Source organism: Zalophus californianus, chromosome X, assembly GCF_009762305.2.
Source record: "Zalophus californianus isolate mZalCal1 chromosome X, mZalCal1.pri.v2, whole genome shotgun sequence".
Lineage (NCBI taxonomy): Eukaryota > Metazoa > Chordata > Mammalia > Carnivora > Otariidae > Zalophus > Zalophus californianus.
This window is the reverse complement of record NC_045612.1, coordinates 71,082,831-71,105,890: the sequence shown is the minus strand read 5'-3', so window position 1 is coordinate 71,105,890 and position 23,060 is coordinate 71,082,831. Positions and strand designations below refer to the sequence as shown.

General features: G+C 40.9%; 1 protein-coding gene across 3 annotated transcripts in view; it reads left to right on the top strand.

The window, feature by feature from the left end:
- The first annotated feature begins 298 nt into the window (after window positions 1–298).
- Window positions 299–23,060, top strand: part of OGT (O-linked N-acetylglucosamine (GlcNAc) transferase) — a 34,448-nt gene continuing 11,686 nt past the window's right edge. The window contains exons 1-14 of one of the 3 annotated variants that reach the window (XM_027607489.1): window positions 299–551; window positions 3,407–3,557; window positions 4,421–4,664; window positions 11,383–11,451; window positions 14,774–14,890; window positions 17,007–17,086; window positions 17,649–17,844; window positions 18,097–18,237; window positions 18,824–18,924; window positions 19,093–19,246; window positions 19,333–19,434; window positions 19,861–20,040; window positions 20,697–20,855; window positions 21,630–21,719. In XM_027607489.1, coding sequence (XP_027463290.1) covers window positions 515–551; window positions 3,407–3,557; window positions 4,421–4,664; window positions 11,383–11,451; window positions 14,774–14,890; window positions 17,007–17,086; window positions 17,649–17,844; window positions 18,097–18,237; window positions 18,824–18,924; window positions 19,093–19,246; window positions 19,333–19,434; window positions 19,861–20,040; window positions 20,697–20,855; window positions 21,630–21,719 — 1,821 coding nt within the window. In that variant the 5' untranslated portion in view covers window positions 299–514. Of the gene's footprint in view, window positions 552–3,376; window positions 3,558–4,420; window positions 4,665–11,382; window positions 14,891–17,006; window positions 17,087–17,648; window positions 17,845–18,096; window positions 18,238–18,823; window positions 18,925–19,092; window positions 19,247–19,332; window positions 19,435–19,860; window positions 20,041–20,696; window positions 20,856–21,629; window positions 21,720–23,060 lie in introns of all 3 variants that reach the window. The other 2 variants (XM_027607488.1, XM_027607490.2) reach the window with 2 other exon arrangements.

Here is a 23,060-nt window from a genome sequence, read left to right as displayed (position 1 = left end):
ACAACTCCGACAAAAATGTACCCGTCGTATAGACGGCTTTCTTTTTAACCCTCCGCTTCGCTATTGAAAAACTTCGCCGCTCCTGCCCCAGCCAGTGCCCTAAGCGCGAGTAGGGTTGACAGGGTTGCTCGCATGCGCTCTCATCACAGTCATGTTTGTCGCAATGAGCCCTGGGCGGAAGGTTACAGAAGAGCTGGCGACTTTGATTATAGTCATTTTGTCGGTAGCTCTGGTTACCGCGCTACCTCCGCGCTGGTACTTGATTGTAACAGAAAGTAGTTCCGGCCCGTGTTGTTTCGGCCGAGGAGCCGTCGCCGCCATTTCAAGACCGTGAGAGGTAGATGGCCAGCCAGAGTTCCTAAGGTTCGAAGCCTGTAACTGCTGCCGCCGCTTAAGCCTGCCAAAACACTGCTACGGCTGCCATCCTCTTACTACTACCTCTAGAAACATTCTTGCCAGTAGTGGCGGCAGCGGGTCAATTACCCTCCTCTCGTTCTCTCTCAAGAAGCTCCAGATGGCGTCTTCCGTGGGCAACGTGGCCGACAGCACAGGTACCGGTGTCCGTTCTACCTTGGCAGACGCCCCGTCGGGGTCTCGCGCCGTCCTCTACCTCTCATCACTCCCTTCCTTCCCCCCTAGCCATCCCCATTACATCAGTGGCATTGCTGAGCTTTTCGTCGTCTACCGGTATCTGTTCGGGTTTTCCGCTGTCGTCCGCTCCTCGAACATTTCCTCTTTTCTTGCTTGCTTTTTGCTTCCATTTTTGCTTTTTTAATCCCATCAGTTTTCTAGCTTCCGACTCTCCCGGGACGCCTCTACCACACGTGCGCGCTTAGAATGTCTCGGAATGGACTGCATTGGAATCCCTGCCCTTTCACTCTCCTTCGCAGTCGTTTTCTCTCCTAATTCAGCCCACCGCCCCCTCCTCTCCCCTCTCCCGACCCCCCTCCAGCCCTTTCCCCTTAGCCAGATTTGGTGCTTCTCTGTCAGTCTAGGGCGGGGGTGCCATTCCGATGTAATCATGTCCTCACTTTGCATCACCCGAGGACGAGCAAAAAAGCTCCTTGGTGTGCTGTAAGTAATCTCGAGAAGAGGGGCTACTGAGCAGCACCCCGCTGGGCAGCGCCTTTCTGGTGTTGTTTCGGTCGAGCGGCCCCGGTTGAAGATTGGAAATTTCCAGGGGTTCCTTTTGCCATCGCCCAATTCCACCCGCTGCCCCCAGCCTGGATTTCCCATCCCGTCTTCCCTCCCCTCCCGCGGGGAACCACACCCTTTCCTTCGCGAGGTTGCCAGCCCTGCGGTCCACTTCCTATCCTTGGGGAGAAACCACCCTGGTGCTGGTGCTTTGGCGTTGACCACCCTGCCCGCCGAGTTCCTGCTTTGTGTTACTTTCTCCCTGTATTCCTCCGCCGCTGCCTCTGGGTCTTCCATCCCCATTCTTTAGCTTAGTGTCTCTTTATTCATAGGGTGTGTATTTTTTTAAGTTTTCATCCTTGCTTGAAGAGTTTGTAAAGCAACTGGAGTGTAGCTGCACAAGTGCAAGGCGGTTGCCCTTTTAGACAATTCAGTCGAGAGCATTCAGTACTAAAAATACGAGAACCAAATTATAGGAGTGTCCTTCAGCTGCCTTTCCATATTGAGGCTATTTGGGGCGGAAGGGGGGGGGAACTGGGCTGCGGTTCTAAGGTTTCCCACGAGGTTATTTTGTTGTTGTTTCTCAGTTGAGATGTTTCAAGGCTTTTATTATTTTCGGACATTGTGCAGGAATTAATAGGCGAATCTTCCGTTGCATCTTAATCCGTGAGATTGTGGGTAGTGGGATTTAATAATTAGTGTTCCCCTTCCTTCCACAGATTCTTAAAGATGTAAGATTCTGTACTAGCTTGCCCTTTTCTGTGTGTTATTTTGTTTGAGGAAGTTGTCATTTCAAGTATTAATATTAGCAGCTAAGGGGCTTTGAAAAGTTGATAGTGTCTTAAAATGAGGAGCTAGGAAATTACAGAGATTTGTCTAAAATGTAATTAATTCACCAGTTTCTACTTGAGATACCACCTCACCCAGATTTGGATGCAAGTCTCTGCGCTTCTGTAGTGGTCATCTTTACGTTCTGTCAGGAAATTTACTTTGCTTTCCTGAGTATACAGATCACTTCCCAGCTACGTAACGGTTGGGGAGCAGGGCTCAAATTGGAGCTTGTCACTGTGACCTTGGTAGAATTTAAATAATTTGTACATGGTTTCCCATTCCAACCTCCTAATGCAAGTGCTATGATCAAATTCCTAGTAATGTATCATTGTTTAAGTAAGTGTTTACAGTTGAGACTTAGTCTGTGGTTGTTTTTCTCCCCCTCTCCGGGGCTTTAGCTATACTGTGTATCTTTATGTATCTGAATTAAGTCACGCGGAGCAAAGTGCTTTCACTTGTTATTCATTCTGTCCCACTTTATCGAATGGTCTTATATTTGAGCATTTCCCCATTCCTCCTCAAAATCATTGCAGTTGTAGGTAACTGCTTGGTTTATATAGGGTTGTTTGCAATGTCTTAATCCTTTAGTCAGTGTCAGAGCTCTTGGAAAATGCTAGTCTTGAACCAGCGTGGGTGGGATTTAGCTAATTTGGTCTCCATTGTGAACTTGGGATAATAGAGGAGCAATATAATCTTGGGTCTTTACTTAGAACGTTTGATGACCCCTTTAAATATTTTGGCTCCTGAGAGACTAATTCATCTTGTTTATCAGCTGTTTTAAAAATAGCACCTTGACTTAGTGTTTTCCCCTTCCTGTGCTGGTTTCTAGTGTATCCCTTAACAAAAAACTAAGTTGAGAAATCTGCAAACACAACATTGTCATTTCAAGAGTTAAAAACACACCCCGTGCTCCCACTCCATGAAGAGAGAGATTGTTACCAATATCCACCCCCCCAATCCAACCTGAAACATGGGACAGAGTATTACTTTCCAGTAGGTTATTCTGATGTTTAAATCTTTGTGACCTTGCAAATCACGTTGTATGTTTTGTTTCTGTATGTTAACTAAAGTATAGGGAATAATGTTTGGTGACTCTTTAGATGCTACCTCTGATTTATGATTTAAAAGTACAAAGTATTTTTGTTCACAAAATGTAATCTTATTTGGAAGTAAATGTTTCTATCTGGTCTAGGAAAGAAAAGTTAATGGTGAATTCTAAAAATGCCAATTCTGCACCTGATGTTAACTTGGAGGTATAAATAACGTGCAGAACACTCACTCTAGTGCTTTACATAGTTTCAAGCGTTTTCATCTTTGAGTTTAATATACCATATTTTTACATTTTTTTGTTTGCATTTCTAACTTTTTGTTTTCCCCCCTCCTTCCCTCAAATGTTTTGATGATTCTCCAGAACCAACGAAACGTATGCTTTCCTTCCAAGGGTTAGCTGAGTTGGCACATCGAGAATATCAGGCAGGAGATTTTGAGGCAGCTGAGAGACACTGCATGCAGCTCTGGAGACAAGAGCCAGACAATACTGGTGTGCTTTTATTACTTTCATCTATACACTTCCAGTGTCGAAGGCTGGACAGGTAGGAGATGTGGGGGTACCTGCTGGTGATTGCTGCCTCTGGGTGCTGAGCTTAAAAAAATGATACTTAAATATTTGAATTTGAAATTTTTCCAGTACTGGGTTTCAACTAAGCCACCAACGCACATCTGCTCTTTTGCCCACTTGGGACATGCCCAGCTGCCAGTTTTTCTCCTTTCTTTTGTGGTGGTGTTTGTATTATCAGTATGACTAGGGACCTTTTCTAGATTTTTCCACCTACATCTGCCTTCTTAACTCTTCAGGTATACTAAGAATAATTTATTCCGTCTGAGCATCCTGTCTCACCTTTGTAAGATGTGTCAGTTTGAGGAATGGAAATGCTCAGAAATGATGGTGTATATTGCTGTGGTAGGAGGTGCATATGTGGTTCAAGTTGCAAATGCACAAATCCTTCTGATATGCTACTGTTAGCTAATCAGTTGAATTAATCAAAAGGGAAGAATCTGTGTTCTTATCCTCTTAATAAATTGCCATTCTGGCTTATTTAGACATTTAAAGATGAGTGTCATTACCCTTTATCAACAAATGGAAAGTGAGGGTCATGCACATAGCATTTTCATTCTTGATCTTAGTGTTCATATCTTACAATGTGGCAGTTTGGTAAGAAGACTTTAGCAAGAATTTTAGCTCATAAGAAAAAAGCATTTCAATTTGAAATCTGGGATACCTCTACTTTTGGAAAAGTTTGATTTCCAAAATTTTTCCTACCATACAGTGGTTAAAAGATAATGTCCTGTAGTTAGCAATAATAGCGCAGGAACTTCAGAAACTGAGTTGCGTATGGGCCATACCTTCTCTCTGTAACATGCGTACCCATGTATCAACACTTTCCGCTTTTTCCAGATCTGCTCACTTTAGCACTCTGGCAATTAAACAGAACCCCCTTCTGGCAGAAGCCTATTCGAATTTGGGGAATGTGTACAAGGAAAGAGGGCAGTTGCAGGAAGCAATTGAGCATTACCGGCATGCATTGCGTCTCAAACCAGATTTCATCGATGGTTATATTAACCTGGCAGCCGCATTGGTAGCAGCAGGTGACATGGAAGGGGCAGTTCAAGCTTACGTCTCTGCTCTTCAGTACAATCCTGTGAGTAACATTTTAATGGTTATTATTTCCCTTTACAAAAGCCCAGAAAGAAACAGCCTGTTACTTCAGGCATTAAATAGGTTTTTGCATGGAATAAAGTTAAGAATTTAGAAATGTTTGTTGACTTAAAATGGTGAAATTGCTTGGACCAGGTCTGCATTATGTTTTAAAAAATCCGTTTTATCTAGCAAGGAACATTTGAAAAGCACAAAAATTATCCTTATAGCAAGAAGTTCTACATCTATTTTTATAATGCCTGTAAAAGTGCAGAACATATGACATTGTTTCTTTGGGTTGTTTGGATTAAATTTGGATATGTTCTGATAGGTATTTGTAACAGTTAATTGATTTTCAAGGAGTAGTGGATAAAGGGCCTTAATCTGTAATAGGAAATAGTTATAACAAGATGCCACTATGTGGATCAGTGACATGAAAACTAGGCTGTGAAATTTGTTCCTCAGTAGCTTATTCTTTTTTCGTTCGACATAATTAAAACTGGTAGAATTGAGGCGATAGTATCCAAACCAGGTTTTTGATTAGTTTTTCAATTTTTTGGTCTGAATTGCAGATGTTTTCTGGTGAACAAGTGAGGCCTAGCTGGCAGACGTCAAGGTCACACTGTGGTAGGGTCTCTGAAAGATTCATAAAAGAAGTAAGACTGGCCCTCAGAACTTTTGATGTAGTTAGGGAAAGAAGATGGATATAAACTTAAGAGGTAATGATAGAAGGAGTGTAGGTCTCCAGAAAAAATGAAGAATACATAACCAAGCTCAGTGGTCAACATTTAGTTTCGAAACAAGTCTGGAAGTGGTTAATAAGTAATTATGTTAGCTACCATTTATTGAAAATCCGCTATGTGCTCAGGTACTGTGCCAGTTGTTTCAGATGTTGGTCTTAATGCTTACGATGATCCTTTGAAGTAGATGGTATTATTGCCAGTTTTACCAATTAAAAAAAAAGTCAGGGGTCATGTAACTTTCTTGGGATCACACAGGCAGTAATAGAGAAGTAAGATATTAAAACCTGAGCCTGAATATAACTTTTTTCTCTTGGTAACTGTTTTCTTTTTTTAATGCAAATATAATTAACATACAGTGTTGTATTGGTTTCAGGTGTACAATATAGTGACTCAGCAATTCTATACAGTACTCAGTGCTCATCAGGATAAGTGTATCTTAATCCCCTTCACCTGGTCCACCCACCCACCTCCCCCCTGGCAACCACCGCTTTGTTCTCTGTATTTTTTAAGAGTTTGGTTTTTTTCGTCTCTTTTCCTTTGTTCCTTTCTCTTGAGCTTGAATATCTTGAAAGCAGACACAGAACAGAGAAGAAATAAAAGATTAAAAAAGGCACCATCCCTCAAGGCAGCTCTTGAGTACAGTTTGAAAACCATCGATCGTATCCTACTATCCCTTAATCAGGTTTGGAAGCTGCAGCTTAATTTAGCTAGTTTATGCAAAAGATCTGAAATCACTTTTTATCATGACATCTGTTAATGATTATTTTTCCAGTTAATTTTAAGAGTTTATTATTATTATTTGTTCATTGCTTTTTGTATGGATACAGTGAAAAGGTCTCCCAGCTACTCTTCTTGGAGGTAGCCGATGAGACTAATTTCTTATATGCATTGAGTATCTCTGAAAGGATACATAATATGTAGATTTGAGTGGCTTTTTGCGATTTTTATTGCAGTATTATCTAGCTAGTTACCACCAAAAATTATGGGGGGACCCTTGTACTGCCTGCCACTGGGGCTTGGACCCTGTTCTAAGAGCCAGGGCTCAGAGTTCACTTGTGCACCTAGTTGTCAGAGGAAGTCCTTACCCTTTATTAATCAGGGTTGGTTCCACCCTTCTCTTGATTCAGTATAAACTCACTTGTGCCCTCTTATATAGCTATGGCTCCACAACTTGAACTCTGATCCCCTTGGCTTAGGTCTTCGATTGTTTACATGTGTAGCAGGGCAGTCACTGCTGCTGACCTTATACCAGACTGTAGGAGTAGAAAAACTCAAGGAGAAGGGAAAACTGAAGTGGGAGACAGAATCATGTTTTTCAGTATCTAACCTGTTAACAGAAAGCTTGTCATTGTACCCTACCAAAGAAGTAAAAATGGTCCTAAAATACATTGTGGGGCTACCCCCTTAAAGACATTGAACCAGCTATGCATTCCCATGTGGTTCTGTTTCTACTAGTGGAAGGTGCTGTTTTATTTCTGTGCCTTCACCAGTAAGAGTGTAGAAAGGACTGTGCAAACTGCTTTGATTTCACCTTAAATATACTATACCAGTAATGTTTTAACTTATTTCAGGATATCTAGTCTTAACTAGATTTCACTTACTGTCAAATACCTTTGTCAGTTCAGTACTCACAGTCTTCTTTTTTTAAAATATATTTTTTTAAGATTTTATTTATTTATTCATGAGAGACGGAGGGAGAGAGAGAGAGAAGCAGAGGGAGAAGCAGGCTCCCAAGGAGCAGGGAGCCCGATGCGGGACTCGATCCCAGGACCCCGGGATCATGACCTGAGCCGAAGGCAGATGCTTAACTATCTGAGCCACCCAGGCGCCCCAGTACTACTACTCACAGAGTCTTGAGTCTGTTCCTAAGTTGTGCTCTTGTTAGCAGTGCACTGTTGTCCTGAATCATAGATGTAGTTGGCCTTCTATGAAAAATAGTTAAAATCAGGTTATTTTGGTTTTGCAGCAGTGAAAAGGCAAAATGTTATGGTAGTATTCTTGGTTATCTGTTTTCAGCAGTGTTTATCCTTTCCAGTTAATGACAAGTTATTCTGTGACTCAATTATAGAAATTTTTTTTTTTTAAAGATTTTATTTATCTATTTGAGAGAGAGAGAACGAGAGAGAGCATGAGAGGGAAGAGGGTCAGAGGGAGAAGCAGACTCCCTGCTGAGCAGGGAGCCCGATGTGGGACTCGATCCCGGGACTCCAGGATCATGACCTGAGCCGAAGGCAGTCGCTTAACCAACTGAGCCACCCAGGCGCCCTCGATTATAGAAATTTTAAGACCTAGAGCTGTTTCATATTTTTATGTTCTGAACTGTCTTCTGTAATGTTGGATGATTTAATAATTTCACTGAAATTTTAATCCGTTGTATTTGAAGGTGCTATTGCAGCTGGTAATCTACATGATGGTTCACTAGAGTTGTCTCATACCCAGCAGTCCCTTTTATGAATTATGTATAAAATTGTCCTTTGTAAAATGGCTGTAACCCCTAGTTGCTCCAAGGAGCTCTGTTGGTTGAAACGTTGCTATGGCTTTGATTGTGGATGCATAATGCTGAGAGCTACTGGCATCCTGACCATCACATGTTACAGTCACGTTATTTGTTACTGTTGTGAGCTAAGCTGTGGAAAACCATATATTTCTATTTCTCTCTGCTTTTTATTATGTTTGCTGCGCAAATGTCACATTTAAATATTTGAGTGCTTATTGTGTGTGCAGTGCTTTATTAGGAATTGGGGTGATGTGCTGGGGAGAAAAAGTTGAGGATTATAATATGAAATAGGACCTGACCCGTAAAGAGAAAAAAAGGGCGTAAGTTCCTTGGATGATTATTGTTAGAGAGTATTAATCAGAAGATTTTCTTGAGTGGGTGCTTATAACCTAAGCATTCTGTAGGAAGGTAAATAGCAAGTAGTCTTCCTTGGCTGAAGTGGTGAGTCAAGTAGTAACAAGAAGTGAGTGTAGTAGAGGAGAGTCAGTTTGAAGATTTAGAAAGAATAGAGGCTGAGGAGTTTAAATTTAAATTGAGAGGCAATTGAGAACTACTGTAGGTTTTTATCAACCTGATTTTACTTCATGTGTATGTGTTATATAGATGTGGGTAGGGGTGGGGGCTCTAGGAACAAAGGCAGGAAATAAATGCTGTTTTAGGAGGGGTGGTTATATAGGAAATTCTTACTTATTTTGAAGCAGTCTTCGGTTTTGAACTTTTGGTTCAAAGTGGTATCCTTGAATTTCCTAGAAATCTGCTGTTCGTGCATAAACGTTTGGATTCCCAAATGGGAGAATGGGATTTCGGTATTATATTTAATAGGAAATGTTTTACCTTTTTCTAAAACTGCCTTGTTGATTATCTTCTAGTGATCTTGAAGATAATCTCTTTTTAACTGTGGGCATTGTGTTAACTTGATTTAGTATGCTGTAATGGATCAAGATGATATTACTAAATATAGGTAGGCACTGTCAGCACTTGGATGCCATCTGTCCATGAGTTTATAGAAATTAGAAGGTATAGAAAGTATGCAACAGTTGGCTAAAATACATAGCCCATTAGGGTCACTGTTGAATTATTGCAAGATTTTGATTATTATGGCTCAGAAAAGGCATAGGAATTGGTAAAAGTCCAAAGATAAATAACTGCAATAATCAGGTATAGTAGAAGAGCTTGTATGAACAGATTGGATTGTTCGGTTAATGGTTAGCCAAAACCGAACGGTAACCCTTAAAGTTGAAAAATTATACAAAGTAGATAGCAAGATTATAGAATCATTACTTCTGAGTATAAATAGGGTTACAAGTGCTTAGACTCATTAGAGGAGGATAAATTTGTAATAAGATTAAAGATACCTACGATTTTTTTTTTTTTTTTTTTTTTTTTTGAGGATTGGTATTAGCCTTTTGTACTTGAGGTCAGGGGAGACAGTCATTCTCTCCCAAAACACCATTCATTGCTCAAAGGACAGGACAGATCAGGTAGATCATGGTACTGAGCCAATATGGTCAACCATAAGGGTATTCTGTGGCAGCCTGTTCTTTGCTGGCTGACTTTTGGTTCACCTGATGGACAATAGTATACAATCACAAAAGCTGTTTATCAGTAAAATTAACCACCTGATTCTGAAAACCATAATACAGTTGTGCGTAGAATAATATATATGATGATACTTTGGCACAATTGGCAAAATTTCCCTTACTGGGACTTAATAAGGCTCTTCTCCCCCGTGGAACAGTTTGGAATGATAAGCTTACTCCCTATTGCCATTGTCTGTGCTTGTTGACTGATAGATTTGAATGACAAAGGCAAACAAGGACAAATAAAAATTTAAGCTCACTGTTCTGACGAGTCTTTCATACTGATGAACGGACTGGTGAGTCAGATGACTAACAACACAATTGCGCTGCTAATAAAAAGCAGAGTCAACTGCTTTTCATTATTCACCCACTCAATTCTAATGGCACTTAATACTAATGAGTAATCTAGTGGCAGGTGCCAGGATTGAAGCTTTGGTTGGATGGTAATCCTTCTGTCTAATACTGAAATGAAGTCAAGGTTTCTAAATATGCCTGACAGCCTAAGGGTAGGTTTGCTGATAGCCAGTCACAGCTAAATACTTTTTTTTCACTATGGAGAATTTTTGGCCCTTGATACTGGAGTGATTCATCATAACCTTTGAACAAAATAGTTGAACAAATATTTGGTGCCTTTTTTTTTTTTTAAGGCAGCTGACATTTAGAGGAGAAGCTGTAGTAAGGCCCATAGTCTTTTTTTCCCCCATTTTAAAAAATTTAAATTCAATTAACATATAATGTATTATTAGTATCAGAGGTAGAGGTAGAGTTCAGTGATTCATCAGTCTTATATAACACCCACTGCTCATCACATCATGTGCCCTCCTTAATGTCCATCACCCAGTTACTCCATCCTCCCCCCCCCACCCCCCCCGCCCAGCAACCCTCAGTTTGCTTCCTGTGTTTAAGAGTCTCTTATGGTTTGTGTCCTGCTCTGATTTTGTCTTGCTTTATTTTTCCCTCTCTCCCTGTACAATCCTGTTTTGTTTCTTAAATTCCACATATGAGTGAGAGCATAGGATAATTGTCTTTCTCTGATCTACTTATTTCGCTTAGCATAATACCCTCTGGTTCCAAGGCCCATAGTCTTTTATCTGAAACTGGTGGGATCAAATGCATTTCAAAATTCAGAATTTTTAGGATTTTAGAAAGATGGTAATACCATGTATAAAACTCAGGTGAGTCTGGAGCAGCACCTTCTAGTAAAACACATATTTCTGTAGCAGAAGGTATGAGTATTCACACTAAGTGGGACCAATAAATTCTGTAAATAGCTTTGTGCCAGTTTTGGTCAGGTTTAATCATCAGATAAGCTTTTGGAACTTTTTGGAATTTGGAATTGAGGATGTGGGATTGTGGTTCTGTACTTTATTTTTATTTTTACTTTATTTATTAAAGATTTTATTTATTTATTTGACAGAGACGCAGCGAGAGAGGAAACACAAGCAGGGGGAGTGGGAGAGGGAGAGGCAGACTTCTGCTGAGCAGGGAGCCCGATGCAGGGCTCGATCCCAGGCCCCTGGGATCATGACCTGAGCCGAAGGCAGATGCTGAACGACTGAGCCACCCAGGCGCCCCTTTATTTATTTACTTTTTAAAGATTTTATTTATTTGACAGAGAGCACAAGTAGGCAGAGAGGCAGGCAGAGGGACAGGGAGAAGCAGGCTCCCCGCTGAGCAGGGAGCCTGACGCGGGGCTCTATCCCAGGAGCCTGGGATCATGACCTGAGCCGAAGGCAGCCGCTCAACCAACTGAGCCACCCAGGCGCCCCTGGTTCTGTACTTTAATTTGTCAAGCAGTATCTTTAGTTGGCAGAATAAAAGGACAGCGAGCTAGATGCATAAAAGTAATTTCAAGGTGTTTTTGGTTGACAGTATAATTAAGGAATATCTCTCGGTTTCTAGGATTTGTACTGTGTTCGCAGTGACCTGGGGAACCTGCTCAAAGCCCTGGGTCGCTTGGAAGAAGCCAAGGTAGGTGTTTGATAGAACACATTTAAACATCAGTGTTATGAAAACTTGTACTTTTTGCCAAGTCTTCAACTCTTCATTGAGCTATCTCCAAAAAACAGTCCTATGAAACTGAGGAAAACTGACGGCATGAATCACCTCAGACTAGAGCAGGGCCAGGCTTTGGCATATCTGTTCTAAATCTGGGGGTAAAGCAAGAACCTGAACATTTTGGAGCCTTTCTGCTGAGCTAGATCATCTTTATAACAATGGGCTCCGTCATGATCTTATGTGGGAATAAGTAACATTCCTTTAAATCTGAGGCTTGCCTGCTGGTGACAAGCAGAGCGCCTGTGATTTGGCTCAAGACTCCTATATGATGCAGGTGCCATTGAAAATGCTGCTCTTCTAAGTCCTTTGTGGCTTGTAAGTGGAGAAGAATTTCATCCAAATGTTACCCTGTAATACTGGCATTTAAAATTCTTATTTAACCTTCCTCCCTTCATCTTCCTTACCCTTTTTACAGTGGAAGAAAGGCTGTTAAAATGATTGTAAATTCATAATTGGAACATCCTGCCCCTTGTCCCCACTCCCTCCCCTAAGTTCCTTTTTCCTCTTTTCCAACCCTTAGTTGTCTACCTTCTTTTCTTCCTTACTTCCTTCTTTTATTCCTCCCCGCCCTACCTCCTTTAAAAAAAAAAAAAAAAAAAAAAAAGAAGGACAAAGAAGCTGGTTTGTTTGGGAAATGGACTGATCGAAAGAAAACTTGCCAAAGTGGAAAGGTGGCTTTTAGCATTCTGTGTTTCCAAATAATGAATTTGAACACCAGGTTGGGTTATTAAAGCTTTTGGTATAATTGTAAATTAAATTGACAAATGAAATTGTCTTGTTACAAGCCACCTTACGCAACCGCGCTGCAGGGGTGAGGAGTGGGGAGAAACCAGAATGCTTCTGAAACTCCCACCTGTTGCTCTGAGCCCCACGCGCATGCTAATGCGTGGAGTGTATGCGCAGCGTAGCTGTCTGTTTGACTGCTTTATCCAGGGAGGGCGAAGGCTTTTCAGCACCATCTAATGTTAAAAGGCACTAGTTTTAAGTGCGTAGCTCATAAATTCTGCTGACACTTTGGATTAACCTTTATGTAGGTTTCCAGCTAATGAATTGTAATGGATTTCAATCTTAGCTGATAAATCTAATTGGTAATTTATAGAACAAATATTTGATAAGCTCCTATTAATTGTCACCCCACCAAGCGGACAGCTAACATGAATTGCACTTCACTGCAGCTTTAGAGATCGGTTTAGGCTGAGACATTGCGCCTGCCTTAGGTTGCTGACTTCTTTATTTCAGAGCTCTGGAGACACCTAGTTTGAAAAATGTTTATTCTGTTTTTGTGAGAACTTAGTGAACAAGAACATACTCTTGAGTGAAATGCAATGTATTTCTTTTGTAATCAGTGCATTTGAAAATTCAAGCCAGCATATTCCTAGTAGATGGAAGCAAAATTAAGTTGTCTTTGTAGAAAACGAAGAGCCTTTCTTCCAGCAAAAATCCCTGCTGTATGCAATAGCCCTGATTAACCCTCTCCCTTCTGCATGTTTCCCATGTTACAGACTTGAGACTGTCCTCATTCCCATATGTAATAGACATCCAAAGAATTTCAATTGCTTTGTTGAACTTTTACTAATGATCTTGTTTTTATTTTCTCTCTTGTTTTTGGTTTTTCACCATTGATATTGTATTTAGAAGGTTTCAGGTGGGTGAAACCTCCTATTCCATGCGTAAGGTGCCTCGCTGAAGGGAGCTCGAGGCCTGGATCTAGGGCAGACACACACCTCCTCCTCTTCCAGCAAGGAACGCACCGAAAAGTCACATGATGAGAAATATGGTAACGGGTTTGTAACTGCCACAGCAAAACAATTTGCCTCCATGCCTGAATCTTCTGTCTTGTGGCTTCAGAAACAGCTTAAAATAATTTTATTTACGAGCAAGTTATGTAAGAGAATGTTTTATACTATAGCCACAATTCTGTCAAAGATAAGTAAAAGTTAATTGATATTAAAAAATTATTAGAGATAATTTACTAGTAAAAGCTTCTAACTCTTCTTGTTGTTCATTTTTTTCCTTTTTTCTTCTTTGTTTGGATTGCAGCATTCTGCTCTTCTGATGATGCGCTGTGACCCTGCAGTAGCGCAAAGGCTGCGCAGCGTTAATGCGCAATGCGTGCAAATGAGCCCCTGTGAACGGTTGACTAGATGAGTAATCTGATTGACTGGCTCCCTCAGTCCTATTGTGTAGCCTTTTTGGATAAAATTGGGTTTTAACATACCTCGAGTCCAACTAATCTCATTAAACAAATATTCTCTCTGGGCCTGTCTAGTAGATTAATGGATCTGGTTGGCCGTTTGCTGCGTCTGGGGGTGTTCTACGTAGCGCAGCAGTCCGCAGCGATGGCGCAGTGCGATGCTGTTAGGTTGCGCAAGCGATGTTTGCGCTCGCATTACAGGGACCTCAACCTAGGTGCAATCCTGTCATATGAGGTTTCAGCTTCGGTCCCCCCTTGGGAATCAGGGGCGTGGCGAGGACGGATAGCCTGGCTTTCTCATACCCGACACAGCGGAAGGGCGTTCTCCTCCTCAGTAGCACAGTTTTGATGTTAGTGAGGAACGGTATTGTTTAGACCAGCGTTTCCCAAAATGTGTTTCATGGTATTCTAAGAAAATGGTCAATGAAAAAGAGTTCCATGGTCAACTAAGGTGAGGGAGGAGCCCCCCCCCCTCCGCCCTACCCCGTATAAACTGTTAGAGGCTTAGGCAAGTTCTGTAGCAAAGAAACCTGTTTTCTGTTTTCCTCATTTATTTGATCATGAAATCCTTTTTTTCCCAGTGATCTCTATTAACATTTTGTACAACACGCTTTGGGAAACTGGTGGGGGTGGCGTGGGGTGGGAAAGCTTGGCTTTGAGTGGCACCCTCTAGCTCTGACTTGAAAACATCGCAGCAGCCCTTAGGTGTTCAGATAGAGACGTTCAGCGTGGAGTCTTGAGGCAGCTGACTTCCCAGATAAGTCCCGATGTAAAGGGCTGGTTATCGGCTGGCAGAACTGAACATGGTGGTTTGCACTTGGGTTCCGGTGGCGCAGGCGCAGGAGCAGCCAGCTGTGGCAGCGCATTAGTTTTGGCGCAAGCGAGCCTATGCTGCAGGGTCACTTTTGGCTGGTCAGAGAAGGAATAATGATATCACCTTCTTCCCCCCCCCCAATCTTTTTTTTTTTTCCCCCTTTACAAATTTTCCCTTTTCCCTTTACCTCCTTCCCCTCCCATCTTCTTTCATTAACCCCTCCTAAGGCATGTTATTTGAAAGCAATTGAGACGCAACCGAACTTTGCAGTAGCTTGGAGTAATCTTGGCTGTGTTTTCAATGCACAAGGAGAGATTTGGCTTGCAATTCATCACTTTGAAAAGGTTAGTCATTAAATTAATAATTGGTACTTGTGACATGCTTATGTGTGCAGGGTGTTTTTACTTAGAACCAAGTAATAGGCCTTTACTTCATCCGTCACTTGATCTCTTGTTTATAGCATTTGCTGGATGGCATATGTTAGGGCAGTTTCCAGTTTTGTTGGTTTACTTTAAAAGATTAAGAAACAATCTCTATACCCAACATGGGCCTCGAACTCACTCATGATCCCGAGATCAAGAGTCGCATGTGGCTCCATCGACTGAGCCAGCCAGGTGCCCCCCCCCCCCCCCCGGGCAGTTTCCAGTTTTGCATTGAAAATGTACTTTAATTAAATATCCTTTTTTAAGATGGGCAGCTTTAAAGAGGCAGAGTTTCTTGGTCAAAGGCTGATTCCAGATTGGGGTAGGAAATGTACAGAATTAATCTGGAGTGCCCAGAAAGTAAGGCAGCTTTGATATATATTAATGTCGAAAGGACTCAAAAGGCAACTGGAAGAGGCTCACGCTGGCTAAAGATGGGACTTGAACATTTAGCAGGAATACTAACTGAGATATATTGAAACTTGTCAAATGTGTTTAAATCCGTGAGTTTATAAATATACTAAGAAGATACTCATTTGTTACCTTTGGAAGATAAGGAGTAATTCATTTTGAAAACTGGTTAAAAGTGGGGAGAACAAAGCATTTGTCTTCCTTCTCCTGTATGAACTGGACGTCAGGGTAACCCAGTAGTTGATAGGGGGAAGTTTCTATTTATAGCAGTGTTCAGCTAGTAAATGAAAAAGGAATGATAGAATCAGAGTATCACCATTAATAGATTTAGGCATTTATCAGTGGCAAAGAAGACACAACCAGACACTATGTACTTTGTGATAGAAGTAAAGAAAAGTGAAGAGAAAGTGTTCTTTATGACTCTTCAGTATGTTCACAATTACTCATTACCTTTTCAGTATTTCAGTTAAAGTTTGCATTTATTACACTAGGCTCTCTTGCTCGGTGGTTCTCTACCTTGATTGCATGGGAGGGGCTTATAAAAGATAGGAATTCCTGGTCCCATCTTCAGAGGGTCTAATTTAACTGGTATGTGAGAGAGCCCAGGCACCCTTTAGGAGGTGAATTCTTAATGTTATGGCCAGGGTTGAGAATCCCTGCTCTGGGTACATCTGGCCATATTTTAAGACAACTTCAGATTTATTTGGATGAAACCATTTAATGGTTAGTATCTATCTCCTTAAGTATCTTACTGAGTGTACAGCTCTAATTACATATCTTACTAAGGTCTTACTGAGTATGTAGTTCCTATTAATGAGATATATTTCCTTTTTCAGTTAGAGCTTGCTGCTGCTTCTTGCCATTATGTTTTAGAAGAGTTAGGTTTTTTTTTTTAAGATTTTATTTAATTTTTTTTGAAGTGGGGAGGGGCAGGTGGGAGAGGGAGAGAATCTTAGGCTCCAAGCCCAGTGCAGAGCCCGACGCAGGGCTCGATCTCACAACCCTGAGATCATGACCTGAGCCAAAATCAAGAGTTGGACACTTAACTGACTAAGCCACCCGGGTGCCCCTTTAAGATTTTATTTTTAAATAATCTCTACACCCAACACCGGGGCTCAAACCCACAGTGCTGAGATCAAGAGATATGTGTTCCACAGACTAAGCCAGCCTGGCATCCCTAGAAGAGTTAGGCTTATTAATCTTGAATAAAATAGGGCCAACCATTAGAAGTTTTTAGCTCAGTAAAATTGGAGCCGACCTAGTTTAAAATTTTTCCCTTCAGGACACATTTTGCTCTCACATAACACAAGTTATTTTGATAACATTGAGGTTTGTGAATAATGAGTGGGTACTAAAATAACGGGTTATTAAAGTTTATTTGTTTAGTAATCTTTACACCCAGTATGGAGCTCAACGCAACCCCCTGATCAAGAGTTGCACGCTTCTCCGACTGAGCCAGCCAGGCACCCCTATCTGGTTTTTTTTTTTTTTTTAAATGAAAGAAGATTTAACTATACTAGAATATGTAAAATTGGAGGCCTAAAATTATCTCAGAATAAAAAATTGTATTTGGCAAATTAATCTGAAATCCTAACTTGGCTCTAAGTAGCTGTCTTGTAATTTTTAGGCTGTCACCCTTGACCCCAATTTTCTGGATGCTTATATCAACTTAGGAAATGTCTTGAAAGAGGCACGGATATTTGACAGGTGAGAGAATGCTCTGATACATTTTCTTGAGTGTTTGTTGTATTGGCACTTGAGACTTTGGACTAAAATTATGACAGTGGCCCATTGAAATACATTTTCCTTTTCTATTATGTTGCTTTTCCCTTATCATGTCTGCTGTGTGCTACCTTTTATTTAGAGGCCTTGTTGCCTGACTTCATTGTTGACTTTCCTCCAAGCCATTATCCTTCTCAGTGGGAATTTAATTGAAATTTCTTTTATTGTAAAGCTGTTGAAATGGTTATCTTCTAGACTAAATTATTCCTTTGATCTGATTCAGAAAGCTTGAGTAAATCCTGACTTTTGACCTTTTTTTTTCCTTAGGGGAGAGCTGATTTTCTTATGTGGAAATAGAAAATTTTTCAGTGTAAAAGTACATATTTTATTAAGGTGGAATTTTGATGTGAGGTTAAGTATAGTATAGCACGAATTAAGTATTTAATTGATATACTTTGGCATAGTATAGCTTGAATTAATTGTAACAAAGCATCCATTAAAAGTTAGTTGCATTGTGTGTGTGTGTATGTGTGTTTTTTATTTACAGAGCTGTGGCAGCTTACCTTCGTGCCCTAAGCTTGAGTCCAAATCATGCAGTGGTGCACGGCAACCTGGCTTGTGTATACTATGAGCAAGGCCTGATAGATCTGGCAATAGACACCTACAGGCGAGCTATTGAACTGCAACCACATTTCCCTGATGCCTACTGCAACCTAGCCAATGCACTCAAAGAGAAGGGCAGTGTAAGGACATTTATTCAGTCTATTTCTTTGTTACATGGTAGGATTAAAAAAGTTGTTTTTGTACCTATTGTTATTAAGTATCAAAGTGGTAAATTGTTTTACTTTCGAGTTTTGGTTGAGAGAAGAGCAAAGATACCTGTTTTCTAGAACATTACCAGCCATTAGGCTTAACTAAGCAGTTGTTAGAATAGCATCTGTGGTGACTCTGTGATTCCTCCATATAAGTGTGGAATAATTTGTTTTGTTTTCTAGGTTGCCGAAGCAGAAGATTGTTATAACACAGCTCTCCGGCTGTGTCCCACCCATGCAGACTCTCTGAATAACCTAGCCAATATCAAACGAGAACAGGGAAACATTGAAGAGGCCGTTCGCTTATATCGTAAAGCATTGGAAGTATGTTCAGGGTGGTGTGGCTGGATATTTTTTCTGTGTGATAATAGGCAGTTAAAGTTTGCCATGTCATCCACCTCTTTTGTAAAAACAGTGGTTGAATCATTCTTTGAACCAGTAATTGAGTATCTAAGGTATGAGCGAAGTCGTATGTGATATTCAAGAAAGTCTACATTGAGTTCATTATTTTATGGGTAGATAAGATCTGCACGGAAAAGTTGAACAGTGAGTTACAGTTCATGAGAGGTTACCAGTAAGTATGTAATTTTAGTGCCTGATGGCTGTAATGGTGGTTGGTGGGTGTGGTAGGAGTTTAAGAGACAGATTTCAGAAGAGAGAGATGCTGGAGTAATTGGCATAAGCTAGGATGAGGAGAGGTCTTACCTCCTCACCTTTTGAAACGAGGGTAATAAAATAAAGGAAGAGGTAGAATGTGAGCCACTTGACTTGGAAGAATGAGGAGACTTGGAGAATGTAGACAGAAATGTAGGGATATAAAGATACTTGAGCAAAGTTCTTACCATGGTAAGTTACTACTGCTGGTTTAGAAATTTTTTTTTAAACCTCGGATGTCATCTTGACTCTGTAGGTCTTCCCAGAGTTTGCTGCTGCTCATTCAAATTTAGCAAGTGTACTGCAGCAGCAGGGAAAACTTCAGGAAGCTCTGATGCATTATAAGGAGGCTATTCGGTAAGATCCTCACTGTCTATAATTTTTTTTTTCCTTTACATTTTTAAATGTTTGGCCTGTGGCACGTTTGGCTTGTGTTAAGATGACTTTTAATAACCACAGACTTAACATTACAGGGAGTTAAAGGTTTTTGTACTAGTTGAAGAAAATCTTTGTTTTCTCTTTTAGAATTAGTCCTACCTTTGCTGATGCCTACTCAAACATGGGAAACACTCTAAAGGAGATGCAGGATGTTCAGGGAGCCTTGCAGTGTTACACTCGTGCCATTCAGATTAACCCTGCATTTGCAGATGCCCACAGCAATTTGGCTTCCATTCATAAGGTACTACTGTTTATTATATGTGCGTCTAAGCACCTAATGTTTAATTATGGGACAACTTTTAACCATCCCGCTTGCTTTATTTCCAGGATTCAGGGAACATTCCAGAAGCAATAGCTTCCTACCGCACTGCTCTGAAACTGAAGCCTGACTTTCCTGATGCTTATTGTAACTTGGCTCATTGCCTGCAGGTAAAGAGTAACAGGCCAGTAATTGGCTTTCGGTGTTGCAATCACTTTTTAATTGTTACGTGCCACATTAATCCAGGCCTGGCTGGAGACGTGTTTTTTTAAAGGGTTATCTGACGTTACATTAGGCCAGAGACACACAGAATGTTAAATCTTGGAATAGGGTTTTCTGGGTAATAACTTTTTTTCTTTTTTCCCCAAGACTTTATTTATTTATTTGACAGAGAGAGCCAGAGAGCATAAGCCGGGGGGGCAGGGAGGGTGGGGGTGGCAGAGGGAGAAGGAGAAGCAGGCTCCCCACCGAGCAGGGAGCCCGACATGGGGCTCAGTCCCAGGACCCTGGGATCACGATTCAAGCCGAAGGCAGATGCCCAGTCGCCTGAGCCACCCAGGCGCCCCTGGGTAATAACTTCTTTTTGCCTCCTCTAGATTGTCTGTGATTGGACAGACTATGATGAGCGAATGAAGAAGTTGGTCAGTATTGTGGCTGACCAGTTAGAGAAGAATAGGTTGCCTTCTGTGCATCCTCATCATAGTATGCTATATCCTCTTTCTCATGGCTTCAGGAAGGCTATTGCTGAGAGGCATGGGAACCTCTGCTTGGATAAGGTGCGGTTGTTTTGTTTTAATCTCTTTCTGTCAGAGTAAAATACAGATACAGAAAATGATGCAGTTCATATGTATGTGGTTTAATGAGTTACCATAAGGTGAACAGCACCCACGTTGAGAAATGAGACTTTGTCAGCCATCTCAGAAGCTCTTTCCATTGTGTCTGTCTTGATCATGACCCCTTCCTCCCCTAAGTTGGAATCCGAACAAGAGATGGGTGGTGTTTGAAAACCATAGTGTTTAATAAAAGAGTTTGGTATTTTATACTCAGAATTAGAGGACTACTTGATCAGAGGTGGGAATTTGCTCAGCAGAATAGAAAGGATTGGAGTGCTAGATGTAATTCTGTGTTTTAAAAACGCTTCCCTACAGAATTGTCTAAAATGCAAGGTTTGTCGTGCTCTGTCCACACTGCCTGGGGCTTTCTCCAAGTTTCAGATTTGCTCAGGCTACTTAGGCCTCAGGAATAGGTCAGAGTATGAAGCATATTAACTGCTAAGATTGCTTTGAATTGGCTGTATGACTTAAATGTATTCTGGGCAAACCATTCCCAACAGATGGGAAGTACAGGCTTGTTTTGTTTTTAATTAATTTTCCTAGATGAAGATTTATGTATAGATTCACCTGTACTAACAAGCATTGGCTTCCATTGGTAGATTAATGTCCTTCATAAACCACCATATGAACATCCAAAAGACTTGAAGCTTAGTGATGGTCGACTGCGTGTAGGATATGTGAGTTCTGACTTTGGGAATCATCCTACTTCTCACCTTATGCAGTCTATTCCAGGCATGCACAATCCTGATAAATTTGAGGTAAGACTAGTATTTCCCTAGAGACACTTGTCTGTTTTATTAAAAAAAAAAAAAACAAAAAAAACCCCAAACATTTCTGACTTTCTCATCACCATAGGTGTTAAGCCCAGTGTCTTTTTGAAAGGTCTGAGCCAAGGTTTTTACTTAGTTTTACATTTAATTTTAATTTTTTAATTGAAATACAGGTGACATATGATATTACTACATTAGTTTCAGGTGTACAACATAGTGATTTCACAATTCTGTTCATTATGAAATGCTCACCACAGTAAGTGTAGTTACTGTCTGTTACCATACGAAGTTATTAAATATTTTTGACTATATTCCCTATGCTGTACTTTTCATCCCTGTGACTCATTTTATAACTGGAAGTTTATACATCTTAATCCCCTTCACCTGTTTTACCCATTCTCCTCACCCCCTCCCTTTTTTCTGGCAACCACCAGTTTGTTCTCTGTACTTAGGAGTCTGTTTCTGTGTATTTTTTGTTTGTTCGTTTGTTTTCTTTTATAATTCCGTATATAAATGAAATCATATGGTATTTGTCTTTTTCTGTCTGACTTATTTCACTTAGCATAATATTCTCTAGGTCCATCCATGTTGTTGTGAATGGCAAGATTTCATTCTTTTTTATGGTTCCACTGTGTGCATGTGTGTGTACACACACACCCTCTGTGTATTTGTTATCCGTTCATCTCTTGATGGACACATAGGAGGTTGCTTCCATATCTTGTTGAGCCAAGGTTTTTAAATATATCATCTGCTGCCTTTCAGGTATTCTGTTACGCCCTGAGCCCAGATGATGGCACAAACTTCAGAGTGAAAGTGATGGCAGAAGCCAATCATTTTATCGATCTCTCTCAGGTAGGTGAAACTCTTATACTTCAAGCTTCTAATTTTGAACAAATAGTGAATGAAACTATTGGGGGTGTGTAGCTTGTATTTTTCATGACAGGTATTTAACATCAGCCATTGCATATGGGCAATTACTTTGATCTTATTTCCCTGATCATTTACATTTATAGTCAGTGTGGATTGTGCTGACGTTGCAGATGAAATTGAAATGGGCTCTGTTTGTGCTTGGACATAAAACTCTTCTAGGAAGTGCTGGCTTGGAAGAGGAATAAATAGGTTATTTAAAGAAAATAGAGGAACCTAGGGTTCTTCATCATGGTTCATCTGTGTTTGTGGGCTTTGCCTTTGGTTATCTTTATTTCTGCACTTGCTCTGTTGCTATTTCTAGGAGCATAAACTTTATGATAAATTAAGATTGAAACCTGCGGAGGAATTAATTTGCTGAGTCTAGAGGTTTTTCTTTATAGATTCTGTGGGCCACTTTGGTGACTAAAAGGGATATGCAATGTATGTGGTGTATCTAGTAATTGATATATGAATCATTGACGTTCCAGCAGAAGGGTTGTGAGATCCTTGTCATTTAATAAATAGTGTGTACCAACATCTTTGGCAATGTAGCTGTTGCTTTGGGAGTATAGTTAACCATTTTTGATATAGGGTTTGGACTCTTTGTGACCAGGAAGCATACTGCCCTCCACTTCTGAGACATTCAGGGACCCACTGCTTATTGACTGGAGTCTAAACTCTTCAGCATGGCCTTCACAGTCTTTTTTATTTTTAATATTTATTTTAGAGAGAGAGGGCTTGAGTGTGTGTGTGTGTCGGGGGTGGGGAGAGGCAGAGGGAGAGAATCTTAAGCAGACTCTGCCCTGAGTGTGGAGCCCGACAGAGGGCTCGCTCTCATGACCCTGAGATCGTGACCTGAGCCGAAATCGAGTCGGACGCTTAACTGACTGAGCCACCCAGGTGCCCCCGCCTTCACAGTCTAAGTCTGAGCACAGTCTTGTTTGCCAGTACTTTTCACCCACCATTTGCCCTCATACATACCTTGTAACAAATAGAAGTGATCTATTCACCGTTTTTAAAATCTACCATGCACTTTACTCTGGTTCTTTATTCGTACTGTTCTCTATCGAGATTCTGTTCTGTCCAACTGCCTCAAGCTCTTCTCCATCTTTGAAGGCCCATTTCAAATGCCAACTCCTCTGTGAAGCCTTGTTTGTTTGTTTTTTAAAGATTTTATTTATTTGACAGAGACACAGTGAGAGAGGGAACACAAGCAGGGGGAGTGGGGGGGGGGGGAAGCAGGCTTCCAGCTGAGCAGGGAGCCCGATGTGGGGCTCGATCCCA